The sequence below is a fragment of the Portunus trituberculatus genome, chromosome 35, assembly GCF_017591435.1.
Source record: "Portunus trituberculatus isolate SZX2019 chromosome 35, ASM1759143v1, whole genome shotgun sequence".
NCBI lineage: Eukaryota > Metazoa > Arthropoda > Malacostraca > Decapoda > Portunidae > Portunus > Portunus trituberculatus.
The window spans coordinates 2,980,104-2,997,603 of record NC_059289.1 but is presented as its reverse complement, the minus strand read 5'-3'; the positions used below and the strand labels follow the sequence as shown (position 1 = coordinate 2,997,603).

Genomic DNA, 17,500 nt, shown 5'->3' with positions numbered 1-17,500 from the left:
AAGAGGATGCATTCTTTTTCTTTTCTTTCTTTTTGTTTTCCATATGTTTGCTTTTCTTATATTTTCTCTTTTTTTTCCTTTCTTTACAGTTTCTTTTATTTGCTTTTGTAATGTTTTGCCTTTCTTTTCTTTTTCATTTTCAGCTTTTTTTTTCTCTTCCTTTTCTTTCCCTTCTCTTCCCAACACAGCACAACCCAACCCAACCCAACCCAACCCAACCCAACCCAACCCAACCCAACCCAACCCAATCCAATCCAACCCTACCATACCCTATACCTTCCCATCTTTTTCCTTCCATTCCCTTCCCTTCCCTTCCCTTCCCTTCCCTTCCCTTCCCTTCCTTTCTCTCTCCTACCTTACCCTACCCTACCCTATCCTTGCTTTCCTGTTTATCATGGATGTGTTTCTAGTGAAGAGAACTGAAGAGAGCTGAAGGAATCCTGGGTCAGTAATAATAATAAGGATAATAATAGGATGTATCTCTGCGGCTGCGGGTTTTCCCTTTTGTGTGTCTGGTCAAGGTCGTCTGCTGAGAGAGAGAGAGAGAGAGAGAGAGAGAGAGAGAGAGAGAGAGAGAGAGAGAGAGAGAGAGAGAGATTAGACACTTGTTTTCTTTTAACCTTTATATTTGTTTGTCCATGTGTGTGTGTGTGTGTGTGTGTGTGTGTGTGTGTGTGTGTGTGTGTGAGTGTGGGTTTTGTCTGCGTAAAAGTGTTAGTGTGTGTACAAGATTTATATAGACTTTAATGTACGTCTGTTCCCTCGTCTGTGTTTGTATAGCTGCGTGTGCGTTAATGTATTGTGTGTGTGTGTGTGTGTGTGTGTGTGTGTGTGTGTGTGTGTGTGTGTGTGTGTGTGTGTGTGTTCATTATGACGTCACCGGACAGTAGTAAAGGCCTTCTTTCTTAGCGTAGTGACGTCAGCCATTGGGAGAAGGACGTCGTGGGCCCCTCCTCTGACGTCACGCCAATCCGGGTTTCTTATTGGCAGAGACACACACGCCATCAGCTCACCCAAAGAACACAGGTCGCTTCTTTAAAACTGTATAATTATCCATAAGAATGTGTAGCCGCTCTCTCTCTCTCTCTCTCTCTCTCTCTCTCTCTCTCTCTCTCTCTCTCTCTCTCTCTTCGGTACATTTTTTTTTCTTATTTTTTCATTTATTTGTTGGATTTTTTTAAAGGTTGATTTTGGTATTAGTTCAATTTTTCACTGTCATTTTAATAAACACACCACATATGTATTTTTTTTTCTTTTTAATATGTATCTTATTATTTTTCTCGCTTCCTTAAGTCTTCATATCCATTTTTTCTATTTATCTCTTTATCTTTCTCTTCATTTAAGATACTTATTACTTTTTTTTTTTCGTTTTAAGACTTCAAATCTTTTACACGAATACGTATTTTTTTTTATATTTGATTATCACTTGAGTATTCGTGTGTGTGTGTGTGTGTGTGTGTGTGTGTGTGTGTGTGTGTGTGTGTGTGTGTGTGTGTGTGTGTTTAGTCTATCTGTTATTATGTTCCAAGATATTAAATAGAAAACGAATACGCTGAATTATAATAACACTTTACTCTTTTCACTCATTCAGTTGCCTTCACTTTCCTTTGTTGAAATTGAATTATACAGACATTTATTTATTTTTTTTCAAACATCTCATTCACAAGCTCTCACTCTCCATGGTTAAATTATACAAACAATTTTTTTTTCACTCATTCATTTTCCTTCTCCTCGGTCATTGCTTGTTCTCGTTTTACTTTCCATTACTTCATATTATGCGTCATCATTCACAAGCTTTCACTTTCCATGGTTAAATTATACAAATTTTTTTTTTCCACTCATCTCATTCATTTTCTTTCACTTCAGTCATCGCCTCTTGTCCTTGTTTTACTCTTCATTACTATATTTTATTCATCTCATTCACAAGCTTTTACTTTCCATCGTTAGATTACACAAACATCTTTTTTCTTCACTCATCTCATTCATTTTCCTTCACTTCATCCATCACTTCTTGTCTTCGTCTTACCTTTCATTACTGCATGTTATTCGTCATTCAGTATCTCCCAGCCTCACTTCACCTACCTTGTCTTGACTCACGTTCCTTCCTCCCTATTCAATTATTCATTCCTGTGACTAACTTAGCTTTTCTTTTTTTTCTTATTTTCTTTTTTTTTTGTCCTTCGGCTTTCTCTTTGACACACCCATGAATACTGATGCCTGCCTTTGATTCACGTTAAGACTCCCCACTCTTTCCTCACTTCCCTTCTCTTCCTACCCAATCGTGATCCATAACAACTCCTCACTCGTCTCTCCTTTACAAAAACCTTTCTATTTTCCTCTGAGTCATCATTAATACCACCACCACCGCTTTCTCCCTCCATTCCAACACTCCCCGTGCCTATTTTCCCCTCTCCCTAAGGTATTGATCACTCACTTCCCCTCGGCATCCTTCTTGTTTCCCCCCTCGTCCCTAGTCATCGTGTCCTTCTGCCTACGTTTCCCAGGATTTCCCATTGACTCACTGCCTCATGTTGTCTCCGTCTGTTGTATCCTCCGCTGTCCTATCCTTGTTTGCGTCCTATTATGATAAGTCCTTCAATCATGATGTGTGTACTAGGTTTGGTTTTTACGGACATCCTTGTTTTTTTTTTTTTTTATGCACGTACGTAAGTTTGTGTGTATTTTTAAGCTATAGTGTAAGTGCTTATATTTGGAAACGTATGTGTGTGTGTGTGTGTGTGTGTGTGTGTGTGTGTGTGTGTGTGTGTGTGTGTGTGTGTGTGTGTGTGTGTGTGTGTGTGTGTGTGTGTGTACTGTAAAGGTATTTATTTCTCTGTGTGTATTTTCTATTCATATGTATTGTGTTATGCGTGTTGTTTTATCACAGCTACACGTAGACTCGTGCACTCTTGAAGCCTCTACACGTTATTCTTGATACCTAAGCATGTGTTGGAGTACATAGTGGTGTTCTTTTTCTCTGTCCTTTCTTTCTCTTCATAATAATTGTCATTCCTCTTCTTCCCATAGTAATCTAATTCCTTTCTCTAGTTTCAGTTGTAATTCCTATAATAATTCTTCACATAACTTCTAAGAACTCATAGTAACTTATTTTTATGCTGTCATTTAAGTTTGCAGCAAAAAAAAAAAAAAGATAAAAGGTTAAAACAAGACAGTTATCTGTGTATTGGCCTTTGAAACGGTTCTTTACACAAGGAAGCGAAAAAAAAAAATTACCGAAAACTATTTTGTACGTAGTTCATGGAATACTTCTGTGACATGAAGGAAAATCAGTCTCTGTAGTTTCTTTTCCCGTAATTGTGTGTTGATACAAACATTTTTCCTAGCACTGCCATGAATTCCAACAAAGGACAACTACAGCATCGAAGAAGGAAAATGTGTGTAGCTTCACATCCTGGCCTTGAGTGCTTCACATACTGCACGTGTTTCTCAGGTCACCAGTCAACACACATGCCTTGTACCACACCCCTTCCTTTCCCCTTCACATTCCCCTCACCCACACTAACCCGCTTCTTTGCATCATTTTCCTACATTCCTTTCCTTTTTACGTCAGCTCCATTTCACCATCTGTTCTTTTCATATCCATAACTTTCAACCTCAAAACGATTACCCAGAATAGATGAGACGAAACCTTGACCGTCAAGTTAAAATAGACAAGTCACACCTGTAAGTGAATAAAAGAAAACCTGATGGGAAGGTACCAGGTAATATTTTTGTCGTGTTTATGTGTTGAATCTGGTGAAAATTCCATTATTGTTTGTTTTATTGTCAGTATTTAGTGTTTCTGGTGTGTTTTGCTATTGTTCCACGTGTGTTTATGGCGAATTACGATGTTTGTTTGTGTTTATTGAGTTGTTTCGTGTTTGTGTTAGTCTGCCTTGCAAACTGCGACGGAGAGAATGTGGTGAGGTGAGGTGCGGCGGGAGCGTAGAGTTTATTTCACAAGGTCGCACGATATCTCTCTCTCTCTCTCTCTCTCTCTCTCTCTCTCTCTCTCTCTCTCTCTCTCTCTCTCTCTCTCTCTCTCTCTCTCTCTCTCTCTCTCTCTCTCTCTCTCTCTCTCTCTCTCTCTCTCTCTCTCTCTCTCTCTCTCTCTCTCTCTCTCTCTCTCTCTCGGTAGCCAAGCTGTCAGAATGGAATCATGACAGTAACACGTGCTTTTATCAGTCATTCTTACTGATAAACATTACAACAACAACAACAACAACAACAACAACAATAGTAACAAGAACAATAACCGCCACTACCTTTACCACCACCACCATCACCACCAATAATAATAATAATAATAATAATAATAATAATAATACATATGCAGTGCCTCGTGTGGTTTCCTTTTTTGGATTGGTATTCCTGGTGTTGTGAGTGGTGGGGAAACCCTCTCTGGTGGTGGGGGAAAAGAGTTGGTGAGGAGGAAGAGGAGGGAAGGTAGGGGAAGAAAGAGTAGGGAGGGGAAGAGAGTAGGAAGGGAAGGGGTGGAATTGTTAGACCTTCAGCTTCCGGGAAGAGTATGTATGGGAGGGAAGGAGGGAGGGAAGAGGAGGGGAAAATAAAGAAGGAAGGATAAAAAGAAGGGAGGGAGGGAAGGAGGAGTTGATGGAAGTAAAGAGAGGAAGATATTAGAGAAAGAAATATAATAAAAGCATATTGGTCTATTTCTTATTCCCTACATTTCTCTCTCTCTCTCTCTCTCTCTCTCTCTCTCTCTCTCTCTCTCTCTCTCTCTCTCTCTCTCTCTCTCTCATCTGGCCATCTGTGAACTTTGCGCCTAAACTGAACTTCGCCCTCTCCACTGAACATTGCTCGGCTGGCTGATGAAAAGAACGTCTATCAAAAAGCCTTATCTCCTCCTCCTCCTCCTTCTCCTCCTCCTCCTCCTCCTGCTCCTCCTCCTTTGTCTGGCTTTGCATTGCCATCTGCGTTTCCCCTCCTCTATTTTCTTCTCTTTCTCGTAACTTACACACGCTCTTCCTCCTCGCGTCCTCTTTCCCTGTTTTCTGTTTCCTCTCTCTCTTCTCGGTTGAAAGATGCTAAAACTCGTGCATGAAGGTTGATGTTCTCTATGTAATGTGGTTCTTTTGTTTGTCTCTCTCTGTGTTAGCTACGTGTTGTGTTTTAGTGTGTGCGTGTTTTTTTTTTTTTTTTTTGTGGATGAGGGAATTGGTAAGGTGTTTTTTATTTACTTTATTGCTTAAGTTCTTGTCTTTTGTAATAATATTAATGATAGTAATGGTAAATGGAAAAATTATTCTTATGTCCTCATGAATGGTAAGTTTTCTTTTTTCTCGTATGCATATATTTTTTTTCATTATTTGTTTTTTCTACTCTTGTTTATTAAAAAAATGTTGGACACAAATTTTCTCGTCTCTCTCTCTCTCTCTCTCTCTCTCTCTCTCTCTCTCTCTCTCTCTCTCTCTCTCTCTCTCTCTCTCTCTCTCTCTCTCTCTCTCTCTGGATTATATTTTTCACAACAAGAACACAAATTTTCTCCTTTTCTCTCGTATTTTTTTCTCGTGTATGTATAATTTTTTTGTTATTTTTTTTCTACTCTTGTTCATAAAAAAAATCTGCCTGCATGATATTGTTCACATAAAGGACATTAATTTCCTCCTTTTCGGGTATTTTTTTCTCGTATGTATATTTTTTTCGTTATTTGTGTTTTCTACTCTTGATCATAAAAAAAAAAAATGTTGTGACTTCATTATATTGTTCACAAAAGGACATTAATTTCCTCCTTTTCTCTCGTATCTTCTTATTCTTTTATGCAATTAATAGTTATTAGGGTTTTTTTTTTCCTGAACTCCTTGTTGTTCTTTGAGTTTTCTATTGTTTATTTGTGCAGTAACTTTGACTTTAAGGTTCAAAATTTTCCTTTTCTTTTTTTTAAACATGTACTAATTTTTTCCTTTAAGGGAGAGACAGTTAGTGTGTTGTTTGTTATTTTCCTGAATTTAGTTTTTTGTCCTTGAATAAATAAGAAAACAACATACTGTAAATCTAAAGACGCTATATTTTCCACCCTTTTCTGATGTATACACCAATATTTTTCCCAACATCCAAGAAACACCGACATTATTTCATCATCTTTTGTTTTGTGAGGGTTTGTCTCCACCATTATCTCACTATCTCGCCTTATCTGTTGCCGTGCTTGCTTAACTCCTGCTGGTGTTAAAGGGATGTACTTCGGCCTCATTTCTCGCTGCGGTGAATGTTCCCTTGATATCTCTGCCTCGTTCAACTTCATGTGCCAGTTCTCAAGTCTTCATCTGGCGCCTTATGACCTTCTTCTCTGTTAGTTCTCGTCTCGTGGTTCGTTTATGACTGTTTTTGTTACTTTGTGTTGGTTTATTAGTCGTATTTGTAATGTTCCGTTAGTAAAAGTATACGCCTCTGTGTAGAAGGCATAGTGTTGAGAAACGTTTAACCTGGTGTATGACTGAGGGATGAAAACGGAGAGAGAGAGAGAGAGAGAGAGAGAGAGAGAGAGAGAGAGAGAGAGAGAGAGAGTGTGTGTGTGTGTGTGTGTGTGTATGTGTGTATGTAAATCACTACGGTCGCCTGATGGTCACCCAGCCAGCCGTTACCATACGGAAAAAGATCAGAGCTTATAGACAGATCTTGGGGTAGGACCGAGACTGTGTGTGTGTGTGTGTGTGTGTGTGTGTGTGTGTGTGTGTGTGTGTGTGTGTGTGTGTGTGTGTGTGTGTGTGTGTGTGTGTGTGTAAGTTTTTTTTCTTCCCTGAAAATTGCCACTTTTCTAGTATTAAAATAGTTGATCAGATTTTTCTTTTGTCTCTTTCTTTTATGCATATCACACCAGATTAGAGTTTTCTCAATACTATCTATTTATACATACGTAAATAAAGAAAGAAAGAAATACGACACACATGAATACGTAAATACCACATGACACGAAAACACACATACATACATACATACAAACGAACGAAGGAATAGATTTCTTTAAGTATTTCCTGGTAACGGCAGAGTGTGTGTGTGTGTGTGTGTGTGTGTGTGTGTGTGTGTGTGTGTGTGTGTGTGTGTGTTGCAAGAGGATTAGCTGTGTGCCGTGCCTTCTTGGTAATTCATAAGAGGTATGTTGGGAGGCGATGTTTCAAGAATTAATTTATTTATTACTTGCCTTTAATACTGAACTTATTTAATTCGTTTTCTTCCTTTAGCTGTATTTCGTGTGGGGTTTTTTTTTTCGTGTTTTTTTTTTCTCTATTTTATCCTTAATTTTTTTTTTTTTTCATATTCATCATGTTGGTTTGTATTTGCTTTTCAGACTTGTATATTTTTTCTTTCTTTTGTGTATTTCGTGTTCCGTTTATGATTTTTATCGTGGTTTTTGTATTTCTTGTTACGTTTGTCCTTATTACTCTCTCTCTCTCTCTCTCTCTCTCTCTCTCTCTCTCTCTCTCTCTCTCTCTCTCTCTCTCTCTCTCTCTCTCTCTCTCTCTCTCTCTCTCTCTCTCTCTCTCTCTCCAAGACCAAACTGAAATTCACCAACATGAACACGCTTATGATGCTTTTATTATCGGTATATATTTTCCTAAACACACCTCGCGTCTTCGCTGCTCTTTAAATATAACTGCGCTGTGTTTGTTGCATATTCAGGTGGCGAGAATATCCTACAGTGCGTTTTCCTCTGTGTTTCGTGTATTTGTGATGTTTTGAGGCGTTAATCTCCCTCTCTCTCTCTTTCTCTCAATCTTTAGTTAAATAAGTGAATCTGAGATAGTTCGTCGTTTATCAGTAAGTGGCTGAGTCAGTGAGGAGTTTTTAGAGGATGGCTTGATAAGATTATGTGCAGTTATGATCAGTTAGGTTAGGTTAGGTTTGGTTTGGTTAAGTTAGAGTAAGGGTAGATTAGATTGCACATGCGAGGATAGAGGGTTAAAAGTTGGTTACGCTTGGTTAGGTTAGGTTAAGTTAGGTTAGGTAAGATTATGTGTGTGTGTGTGTGTGTGTGTGTGTGTGTGTGTGTGTGTGTGTGTGTGTGTGTGTGTGTGTGTGTGTGTGTGTTAGGTCGTTATATGTTACATTATGTTATGTTATCCCCTTCAGTATTGGCACGCATTTCCTTACCTTGAGTTTCGCTAGGTTAGGTTAAGTTAGGTTAGACCGTTAGAGGAAGTTAGTTATGTGTGTGTTAGGTCGTTATTTGTTACATTATGTTATATTATCCCCTTCAGTATTGGCACGCATTTTTACCTTGAGTTTTGGCTACGATTAAAAGATTTTATTTACATCAGGAAAGGTTTATGGAGTTCAGAAGATTAATAACCAACGTCTTTACTATTTTAATCCCCACATAAGTTTCTGAAGCTGTATAAAACCACCAAATAGTAAGCAGAATGGATATGGAAACATGTCTTGGTACTGAAGAGGTTAAAGGAATGTTAGATGATAGTATGTAAATGTATGATAGGTGGTTATACGTATAGGTTAGATTAGGTTAGGTTACTATGTATAAACTGATAGATATATGTGCATGTTAAGTTAGGTTAGGTTAGGTTAGGTTAGGTTACAAGGACTGCCACATGTACAACTGATTACTTCTCGTAGTTTCCATTATGTTCTTGTGTTATGTTGTTATGGTTTCTGTGTTCTCGCTCCCGTTAGTGTGTTGTGACGGAAACATCTCTGCATGTAAAGAACTTGAAGAGGAAGAGATATCACTGGCATTATTGCTGTACGTAGGTTTATAATAGAGTGTAACGAGAGAGAAAAAAGGCAGAATTATTGTGTTAAGGACTTCTGAATACGTGACTGCAAGAATAATCCCCCTCAATACTGACACACATTTTTACCATTTTTAGTATGATTAGACGATTTTATTTGCATTAGAAAGGGTCTGTGGAGGTCAAAAGATTAATGGATTGAGTTTTTACTATTCTAATCCCCATATAAGTTTCTGAAACTGTATAAAATCGCTAAATAGTAACCAAAGGAATATGAAAATCCGGTCTGCCGCTGAAGGGGTTAAACTGATATGGAAGTTAATTTTGTCTGCATTATCTCATCCATCTATTTGTTAATTTATCTATTATTCTGTGTTCATCTACTAAAACCCTTCTTTCACATCAATAAGATATAAAAGTTACAAGCTTGGGTATATACTTTTCACGTAACACACACACACACACACACACACACACACACACACACACACACACACACACACACACACACACACACACACACACACACACACACACACACACACACACACACACGGAAGTAGAAGTCAGTAATATAGGGAGGAATATGACAAGGGAGGTGCCGGCAAGCTTCTGTTCGTCTATCCCGCGCCTCATATGAAATACCTTCCCTGGTCACCTGCAGCGCCCTTCATCAATGACACAGAGGCGCAGGTCACGTGTTCGCCAGGTGTTGATGTGCCCGGCTTATTATTTCTCTCATTATTACTTTTTTTTTTTCATTTTCTCCTTTTTGTGTTTATTTTTGTAATTTTTTTTTTTCTTTATGAAGTGAAATGTTTTAAGAATTTGTTTGTTTGTTTGTTGTTGTTGTTGTTGTTGTTGTTCTCTATAGACTGAGTTCTTTCAATATCTTTTTTTCATGTGTTGTTTTTTTATTCTTTCTATCACTTTTTTTTCCATTAAGATTTTAAGTTCAATTCCTGCATATGATTACACCTTGTTGAATAGGAGGAGGAGGAGGAGGAGGAGGAGGAGGAGGAGGAGGAGGAGGAGGAGGAGGAGGAGGAGGAGGAGGAGGAGGAGGAGGAGGAGCAGAAGAAGAAGAAGAAGAAGAAGAAGAAGAAGAAGAAGAAGAAGAAGAAGAAGAAGAAGAAGAAGAAGAAGGAAGGAGGAAGCAAGCGATGTTGAATTAATTAATGCTGCACAATTTTACTCCGTTGCGTTCAGCTGTATAAGAGAGAGAGAGAGAGAGAGAGAGAGAGAGAGAGAGAGAGAGAGAGAGAGAGAGAGAGAGAGAGAGAGAGAGAGAGAGAGAGAGAGAGAGAGCGTTGAGAGAGAGAAGGGTGAGGGAGAAGGAGAGAGAGAGAGAGAGAGAGAGAGAGAGAGAGAGAGAGAGAGAGAGAGAGAGAGAGAGAGACGTTATCTTTGCTATCAGTGACTCAGAGAAGAAAGGACACAGTCTTCCGGCCAAGGTCATTTCGTTTCCAAGGGTCACCGCCCCTCTCTCTCTCTCTCTCTCTCTCTCTCTCTCTCTCTCTCTCTCTCATTTCCTTCCCTCAATCTCAGCCACTTTCAAATTCTCCCTTCGCCTTCGTTCTCTTTCTCTCTTTCTCCCTCCTCTCTTTCTCTCTTCTCTCTCTTCCCACGATTTCCCTGTCTCTTCCCTCTCCCTTCTTCTCTCTGCTCCCACTCTCCACCCTCTTTCTTTCTCTCTCTCCACCCTCTCCTTCTCCTTTTCGGCGTGTCTCTCCCCCCATTTCTTCTGTTAGGAGTATTAGGGAGAGAGAGAGAGAGAGAGAGAGAGAGAGAGAGAGAGAGAGAGAGAGAGAATTGTATATTTTTGTTTTTCTCTCATTTTGTTAGTTTTCTGACGGTATGATTGACTGATTGATTGACAGACTGACTGATTTTCGGTGGTACAACATTTAACATTACGGTAAGGTAACAAAAGGGGGTCGCCGTGGTACAGTGGAACCATGCGTGCTTTGGGGTCCGCGGGGTCTCCAAGCGCACGGGTTCGAATCCTGTCCACGGTCCGAGTGTAGGTTGGGCTTCCTCACTCGGGGCAACTGTTTCCTAGCGGGTGGGCTTTGAGATAGGAGGTACCACAAAAAGTACCCCCCTTTAGCCCAGAAATTCCCGCGAAAAAGCCCACATGGTATAAAAAAAGGAGAAAAAAGGGAAGAAAGTTGAGTTTACTCGTTCTCATTTTATTGTGTCGTGCTTGAGTCTGTTCTGTGTCACCCGTGAATCACTCATGACTCATTCGTAATTCTAATATGTCATTCCTGACTTACTCATAACCTGTAATCACCACAACTCAACCAAAACTCTCCTAACTCACTCATAACTCACGATCTAAATTTCAAGCATACAAAAGTCTCACCGTCGATCACTTCAGAAAAAATGCAGTTCTTCTTCCGTTATTTGCAGTTCAGCCGTCCTTAAAACACTCTTATTTCACTCAAAACTCACTCATCTCATTCATAGCTCACTCGAAACTCGCACGTCACTCATTACTCACAACACTAGTAAGAGACTCATAACTCGCGCACTCTTACCTCTCATAACTCACTCACAACTCACGTTTCACACAAAAAAAGCCTTACAACTTTCATATCTCACTCACAACTCGTAAAAACCCACCAAAAACATCACAAATCTTTCATAACTTACTCTAACTCACAAAAACCTCGTAACTCACTCATAGACCTTTTATAACACACAAACTTCATCCCTCTTTCATTAAACTCACCGAGCTTCCCCAAAGTCTATGTGTTCTGGGAAGGAAATACTTTCGTGGATGTTATCGCGAGGAAGTCAGTTGTCTGGCCACAAAAAAACACCCGGACCACGAGCTGATAAGATAGACATCCATAAGTGGCCCGCTAAGATGGTGTTATCCGTAGTGTCATTGCCATATTGAACAGTGAATGCTTTTTGTGCCTTATCTGGGAAGGGACAAGTGGCCAGGAGGAGGAGGAGGAGGAGGAGGAGGAGGAGGAGGAGGAGGAGGAGGAGGAGGAGGAGGATAGAAGAAGAAGAGACATATATAGCAGATTTGTTGGTCCTTTCGTGGCTGTTTGTGAGGGCTTTACTAATATACAGTGAGAGAGTGAAGATATAATAGGCAAGAAGGAGGAGGAGGAGGAGGAGGAGGAGGAGGAGGAGGAGGAGGAGGAGGAGGAGGAGGAGGAGGAGGAGGAGGAGGGAAGGAGGAGGAGAATGATAGAGGATGACGAAATAGAGGAGGTATAGGGTCATAAACATTCTCTCTCTCTCTCTCTCTCTCTCTCTCTCTCTCTCTCTCTCTCTCTCTCTCTCTCTCTCTCTCTCAGCTCGTAACCTAGGTAGCGGCACCCTTTGACTCACCTGTGTGGCCTCGTTTCGCTCGGCACTCGTCACCATTCATCTTACCTGTAGCTGTAAAGTCAAGCAATAAAGGTAGGCAGAGAGGCGTGCCGGGGAGGTTGGGGGGGACGTAAAGATAACCCCATCTAACCCTTAGCGCCTCAGTAGGTGAAGGGAATTTCCACTCGTCAGCTTCTTGTTCTAGTTTGAAGCAAGTGTTTCGTCAGGGAATTGAGGTGTTTTGTGTGTGTTTCTCTCGTATATGTATGTATGTATCAAGCAGGCGCGAGGACACACACGCGCGCGCGCACACACACACACACACACACACACACACACACACACACACACACACACACACACACACACACACACAACTTTGTCTAATGCAGTCACCCTTGCACCGCCACCCCTGCCTGTTACACCATTAAAGAAGTGTAAAGTATAACACCCTTACACCCTAACACCCTAACACCACCATTACCACGGCAGCCGCCCCTCGCCCTCCCCTCCCAAGCAGTGGCCTCGTTGTACCACTTGGGGAACACGCCCGGGGCATCACGTATTCTGTTACGGGTGTATTTTGGAGTCTGCGATCGTCCCTGGCCTTGGCGTCGCCCTGGTCCTCGTCACGTCCAGCTGGGAGCGTGTCACGTCCACCCTCCGCCACCCACATGTCGCGCATTAAACGTAAATTCAGCCCCATTGTGACTCACGCGTCCTACCGATGCGCCGAGGCTATTGACTGACTTGTGTCACTGCCCGGCGTGTGCTGATTTATGTGTGTGTGTGTGTGTGTGTGTGTGTGTGTGTGTGTGTGTGTGTGTGTGTGTGTGTGTGTGTGCGTGCGTGTGTGCGTTTTCCATAGTTTTGCATCCCCTTCCTTTCCTCCTGAGTAGTAAAGCATTAAAGAGACATTGTTTTACTTATTTCATGTTGAGTCTTCCTTAAAGAAAGAACATTTTATCGTTAAGAATTGAGTCTTGTCTGTACCTCTCCTCTACACACAATCCCACACACATACACGTGTGTGTGTGTGTGTGTGTGTGTGTGTGTGTGTGTGTGTGTGTGTGTGTGTGTGTGTGTGTGTGCGCAATGCGTCACGACCCGCACCTGCCTCATCAGGACTAAAATAACCCTCCTTATCTCCCTCCGCAGGACCTCCAGCCGCGCCCTCGTCAGTTGTCACCCCCAGTGAGTGTTCTGCCGCCTTGGGTCACCAGCAGAGAGCCCGGGCCCGCCGCCTGCCTTCTCTGAGGACGCCAGCCTCCCCAGGGGCGCCTTGAGCCCTCCTCGGGACACTGCAGCCCGGGAGAGCTGCCTCCCACAGGCGTCAGGAGGACTAACGCCACAGAGGCAGACGAGAGCTGTCCCTCGCCGGGAGGCCCTTGGCCCACCTGGAGACGTCGGAGTCGACTTCTTCAGGGCGCTTTCTCTGTCTGAGAGCAGACGCCGCGGGGTGCTGATCCCCTGGGCGGCGTGAGGCGAGAGTCGAGCAGCGCCGTTTGACTCGACCCAGTGCGGAGGAAGAGCCGCTAATCGTGTCCCTCGCGCCCTTCGCCTACTACATCATGGCGGCCGTAGCGGTGGTGTCCGCGGCAGCCCTCTAGGGAAAATGAAATTTAGGTTGCTACCACTGACTGTTGGACCAGGCTTGGATACCTAGCAGTGACCGGCGCGTCCCTCCGGCCGGCGAGTGTGTGTGTCGCGCCGCGGCGGTGCTCGGGAAAACAGGACTCGTGGCGCCCAGGCGAGGGTGGCCCGCCCAGGTGACTCGCCGCCTCACTCACCCGGCTGTCCCAGCCCGACCCTTCCAAGCCTGACCTACCCGACCTCTCGACCTCGCCATGGACACCCTCCACGCGCCCACACCTGCCCCCGCCCGCGACAAGGCGGTCAACGGGGGCCACGCCCACGTCATCACCTCTCTCAGCTCACCACTCCTGCCGCCCAAGGTGGCCCACGTGGCGCCCCCAGCCCATGTGGCTCACCCTCCCCCGACACACATGGCCTCGCCCCACCTCAGGCACCGCACACTGGTGGCCAACCCACCGCCTCTCGTGGCCCACCAACACCCGGCCCACCAACACCCACCTCACCAACACCCTCCACCCTCACACCAACACCCACCACCCCCACACCAACACCCACCGCCCCCACACCAACATCCACACCCACCGCCTCACCAACATCCACCGCCTCACCAACACCAGCCTCCCCACCAGCACCCTCCTCCTCACCGACTCCCACCAACGCCCACGGAGTCTCCCATACCCACACACAAGGACCCGCCGCCCGCCGCCCACTCCTCGCCCGCTCTAGGTGAGTCCAGCTCTTTCTGATTGGTTCTTTAGTGTTATATTTCTTGTCTACCACCCCCAGGCATACGCCAACACCCACCCCACACTCCAACACCCCCAAGGCACACGCCAGTATCCCCCAGCCACACGCCAACACTCCCACCTACCTCCAGACACACGCCAGCACCGCCCCTCCTACTCGCTACCACCTACACTCCCACTCCCCCCCCCCGCAAGGTACTAACCTCTACGCATTCAATCTTGTTTAAGCAAGTGCGTAGTGAGGACACACACACACACACACACACACACACACACACACACACACACACACACACACACACACACACACACACACACACACACACACACACACACGCACGCACTGCGGCGTAGGATGAACTTGAAAGAAATAGTCAAAGCAGTTCATGCCATGTTCACACAGTGCCAGAAGGAGGAGGAGGAGGAGGAGGAGGAGGAGGAGGAGGAGGAGGAGGAGGAGGAGGAGGAGAAGAAGAAGAAAGGTGCCAACAACGGCGTCAGGAGAGGAGAAAGAGATGGAAGAGTGCCGGAGAGGACTCAGAAGGTGCCAAGAAGGGCCACATGGGTTAAAAGGAGTGGAGGGGAAGGGAGAGGTTGTGGGGGAGGGAGTGCTGGGGGTGCCTCGCCTTGCCCTGGGAAACACGTGATTCTCGCCTGGGTATGTTTTCCCGGACCTGTTGTGAAGCTTCTTTGTTGAGGCCATTCCGCGCACACACACACACACACACACACACACACACACACACACACACACACACACACACACACACACACACACACACACACATACACACACACATAGACACAGATATATATGTAAAAAGTTTGGAAATAGACATTCAGACACCAAAAACAGATAGGTAGATAGATAGATAGCCAGACAAAGAGAAAAGTGATAAATACTAAGACAAAGAACAAAACAAAACAAACATGTATCAAAGAACAGACAGACAGACAGACAGACAGACAGACAGACAGACACAAACGGAAAGATGAATTTTAGCAGCATTTCACAGACGTAGAAACAAATATACTATGAGAAATGCACAGACAGAGACAGGTAGAGGTGCAAAGATCACCAGAACACCTTGAGGACATTATTTGCATCACCGTGTTTATATTTACACATTTATTGCCACCTTAACTCAGGCTGTCTCTTTGTGTATACAGGCCTTTTCTATCTATTTTGGACAGGAATCGCTTCACTTCCTCCTTTCTCCTTTGCCTCACCTCTCCCTTCCCTCACTCTCTCCCCTCCCTCTCTTCTCCCCTCTCTTCTTCCCCTCACTGCGCTCAAAACAAAAAGACAACGACGATTCTGCCTCTGACCTTGCTACATATTTCGCCTCTCTCCCCTCTCCTCGCCTCCCCTTGCCTCTTTCCTTGGCTACATTCCCCTCAGCCTCTCTCCCAACGCTTCTCTTCCTCTCAGGCCTTCCTCTTCCTTCTTCCCTCTTCCCTTTCCCCCCACTCTATTCCTCCCCGACTACTCCCTTGTGTTCAGTACCTCTTCCAAACATTTCTCCCCTCCCTTCCCCTCCTTCTCTCCCCTCCACTCCTCCTCTCCCCTTCCTTCTCACTCCCCTCCCCTCACAGCTCTTGGCTCGTTATTTGGGGAGTCACGCGGGGAAGCTGACAAGGGCGTTGGGGAAGTAGGAAAGAACAAGAGAGAGAGAGAGAGAGAGAGAGAGAGAGAGAGAGAGAGAGAGAGAGAGAGAGAGAGAGAGAGAGAGAGAGAGAGAGAAACCTTTAGAATATTCCAGGAAGAGAAGAGGAAAATAGTGAAAGGATTAGGAGGGAAGGTATAGGAGGAGGAGGAGGAGGAGGAGGAGGAGGAGGAGGAGGAATGCCAGACAGTAATATCATGAGGTACGAAGAAGAGAAGAGAGAAAGACGAGGTTAAGGACGAATAACTGTGGCAATAAAATAAGGTACAAAGAATGACGAAGAGGAAGAAGAAGAATAGGAAGGAGGAGGAGGAGGAGGAGGAAGAAGATGAGTACGATAGAGAGAGAAAGAAAACATGGAGTGAAGAGGAAACAAGGACAAACTAGACCCTTTTTGAAAACATTAGTATGTAAAAAGATAAACAAACAAGCTAGGTCATATTTACATCCGTCCCTTCGTCAGGATTTCCAAGGAGGAGGCACCGCTCAGGCACTTCTTGGGGTACGGAGAGTGCCTTAGTGTGCCAAATAGGGGAAGTAGGGCGAGGGGAAGTGCCGCGTTCGTCAGGCAGGAAGAGACGCAGGAGAGGAGGAGTACGTTTGAGGAATGTCTGCAGCAGGGTAAAGCAAGACACGAGAGAGGTGGAGAATGCCAGTGATACTCTCTCTCTCTCTCTCTCTCTCTCTCTCTCTCTCTCTCTCTCTCTCTCTCTCTCTCTCCCGTCAGGTGGTTCCTTCCTCTCTTCCCCATCCCTTTGTTGAATTTTTCTTCTTGTCAGCTAATTCCTCTCTCTCTCTCTCTCTCTCTCTCTCTCTCTCTCTCTCTCTCTCTCTCTCTCTCTCTCTCTCTCTCTCTCTCTCTATCTCCCTTGTTTCCTCGAGAATTCTTTGCCTGCTTCCTCCTGCACTTCCGCGAATAATTCCCTGCCTCCTTTCTTGGTTCCATATTTTCGCCAGCCTCCTTGTTCTTCCTCCTCCTCCTCCTCCTCCTCTCCTCCTCCTCCTCCTCCTCCTCCTCCTCCTCCTCCTCCTCCTCCTCCTCCTCCTCCTCCTCCTTTCACCATGCTCCTCCCTCCGGCTCGTCTCCTTTAAAACACGGCGCAAAAATTCTGACGGTCACTGTTTACCCCGGCGAGGCGAGGGCCCTTGGCGTGCCACCACCGGCGGGGACCTTAGCTGACCCCACACCGACAACAAAGAGAGGGTGGCATAGCGGGGTGGGCAGGGCGGGGTTGGGGTGGGACGGGGTGGGGCTGGGTTGGTCGGGGTGGGGCGGATGGCTAGGGTACACGTCTCTACCACCACTACCACCACCACTACTACCACTACCACCACCACCATCACCTTGCCAACTGTGCTCGCCAGCTGGTGATGCAACACGCACTTGCCCGAGGCTGCCGCGGGGGAACATGCAGAAGGGGAGTCAGGAGCCGTAGGTTAGGGATGAGAAGGA

General features: G+C 44.6%; 1 protein-coding gene across 3 annotated transcripts in view; it reads left to right on the top strand.

Moving 5' to 3' along the window:
* The window catches only part of LOC123512918 (nuclear hormone receptor FTZ-F1 beta-like), a 177,115-nt gene that overhangs the window by 56,164 nt on the left and 103,451 nt on the right, over positions 1-17,500 (top strand). For all 3 annotated transcript variants that reach the window (XM_045269576.1, XM_045269574.1, XM_045269575.1), the window contains one exon: positions 13,197-14,360. In XM_045269576.1, coding sequence (XP_045125511.1) covers positions 13,886-14,360 — 475 coding nt within the window. In that variant the 5' untranslated portion in view covers positions 13,197-13,885. The remainder of the gene's footprint in view (positions 1-13,196; positions 14,361-17,500) is intronic.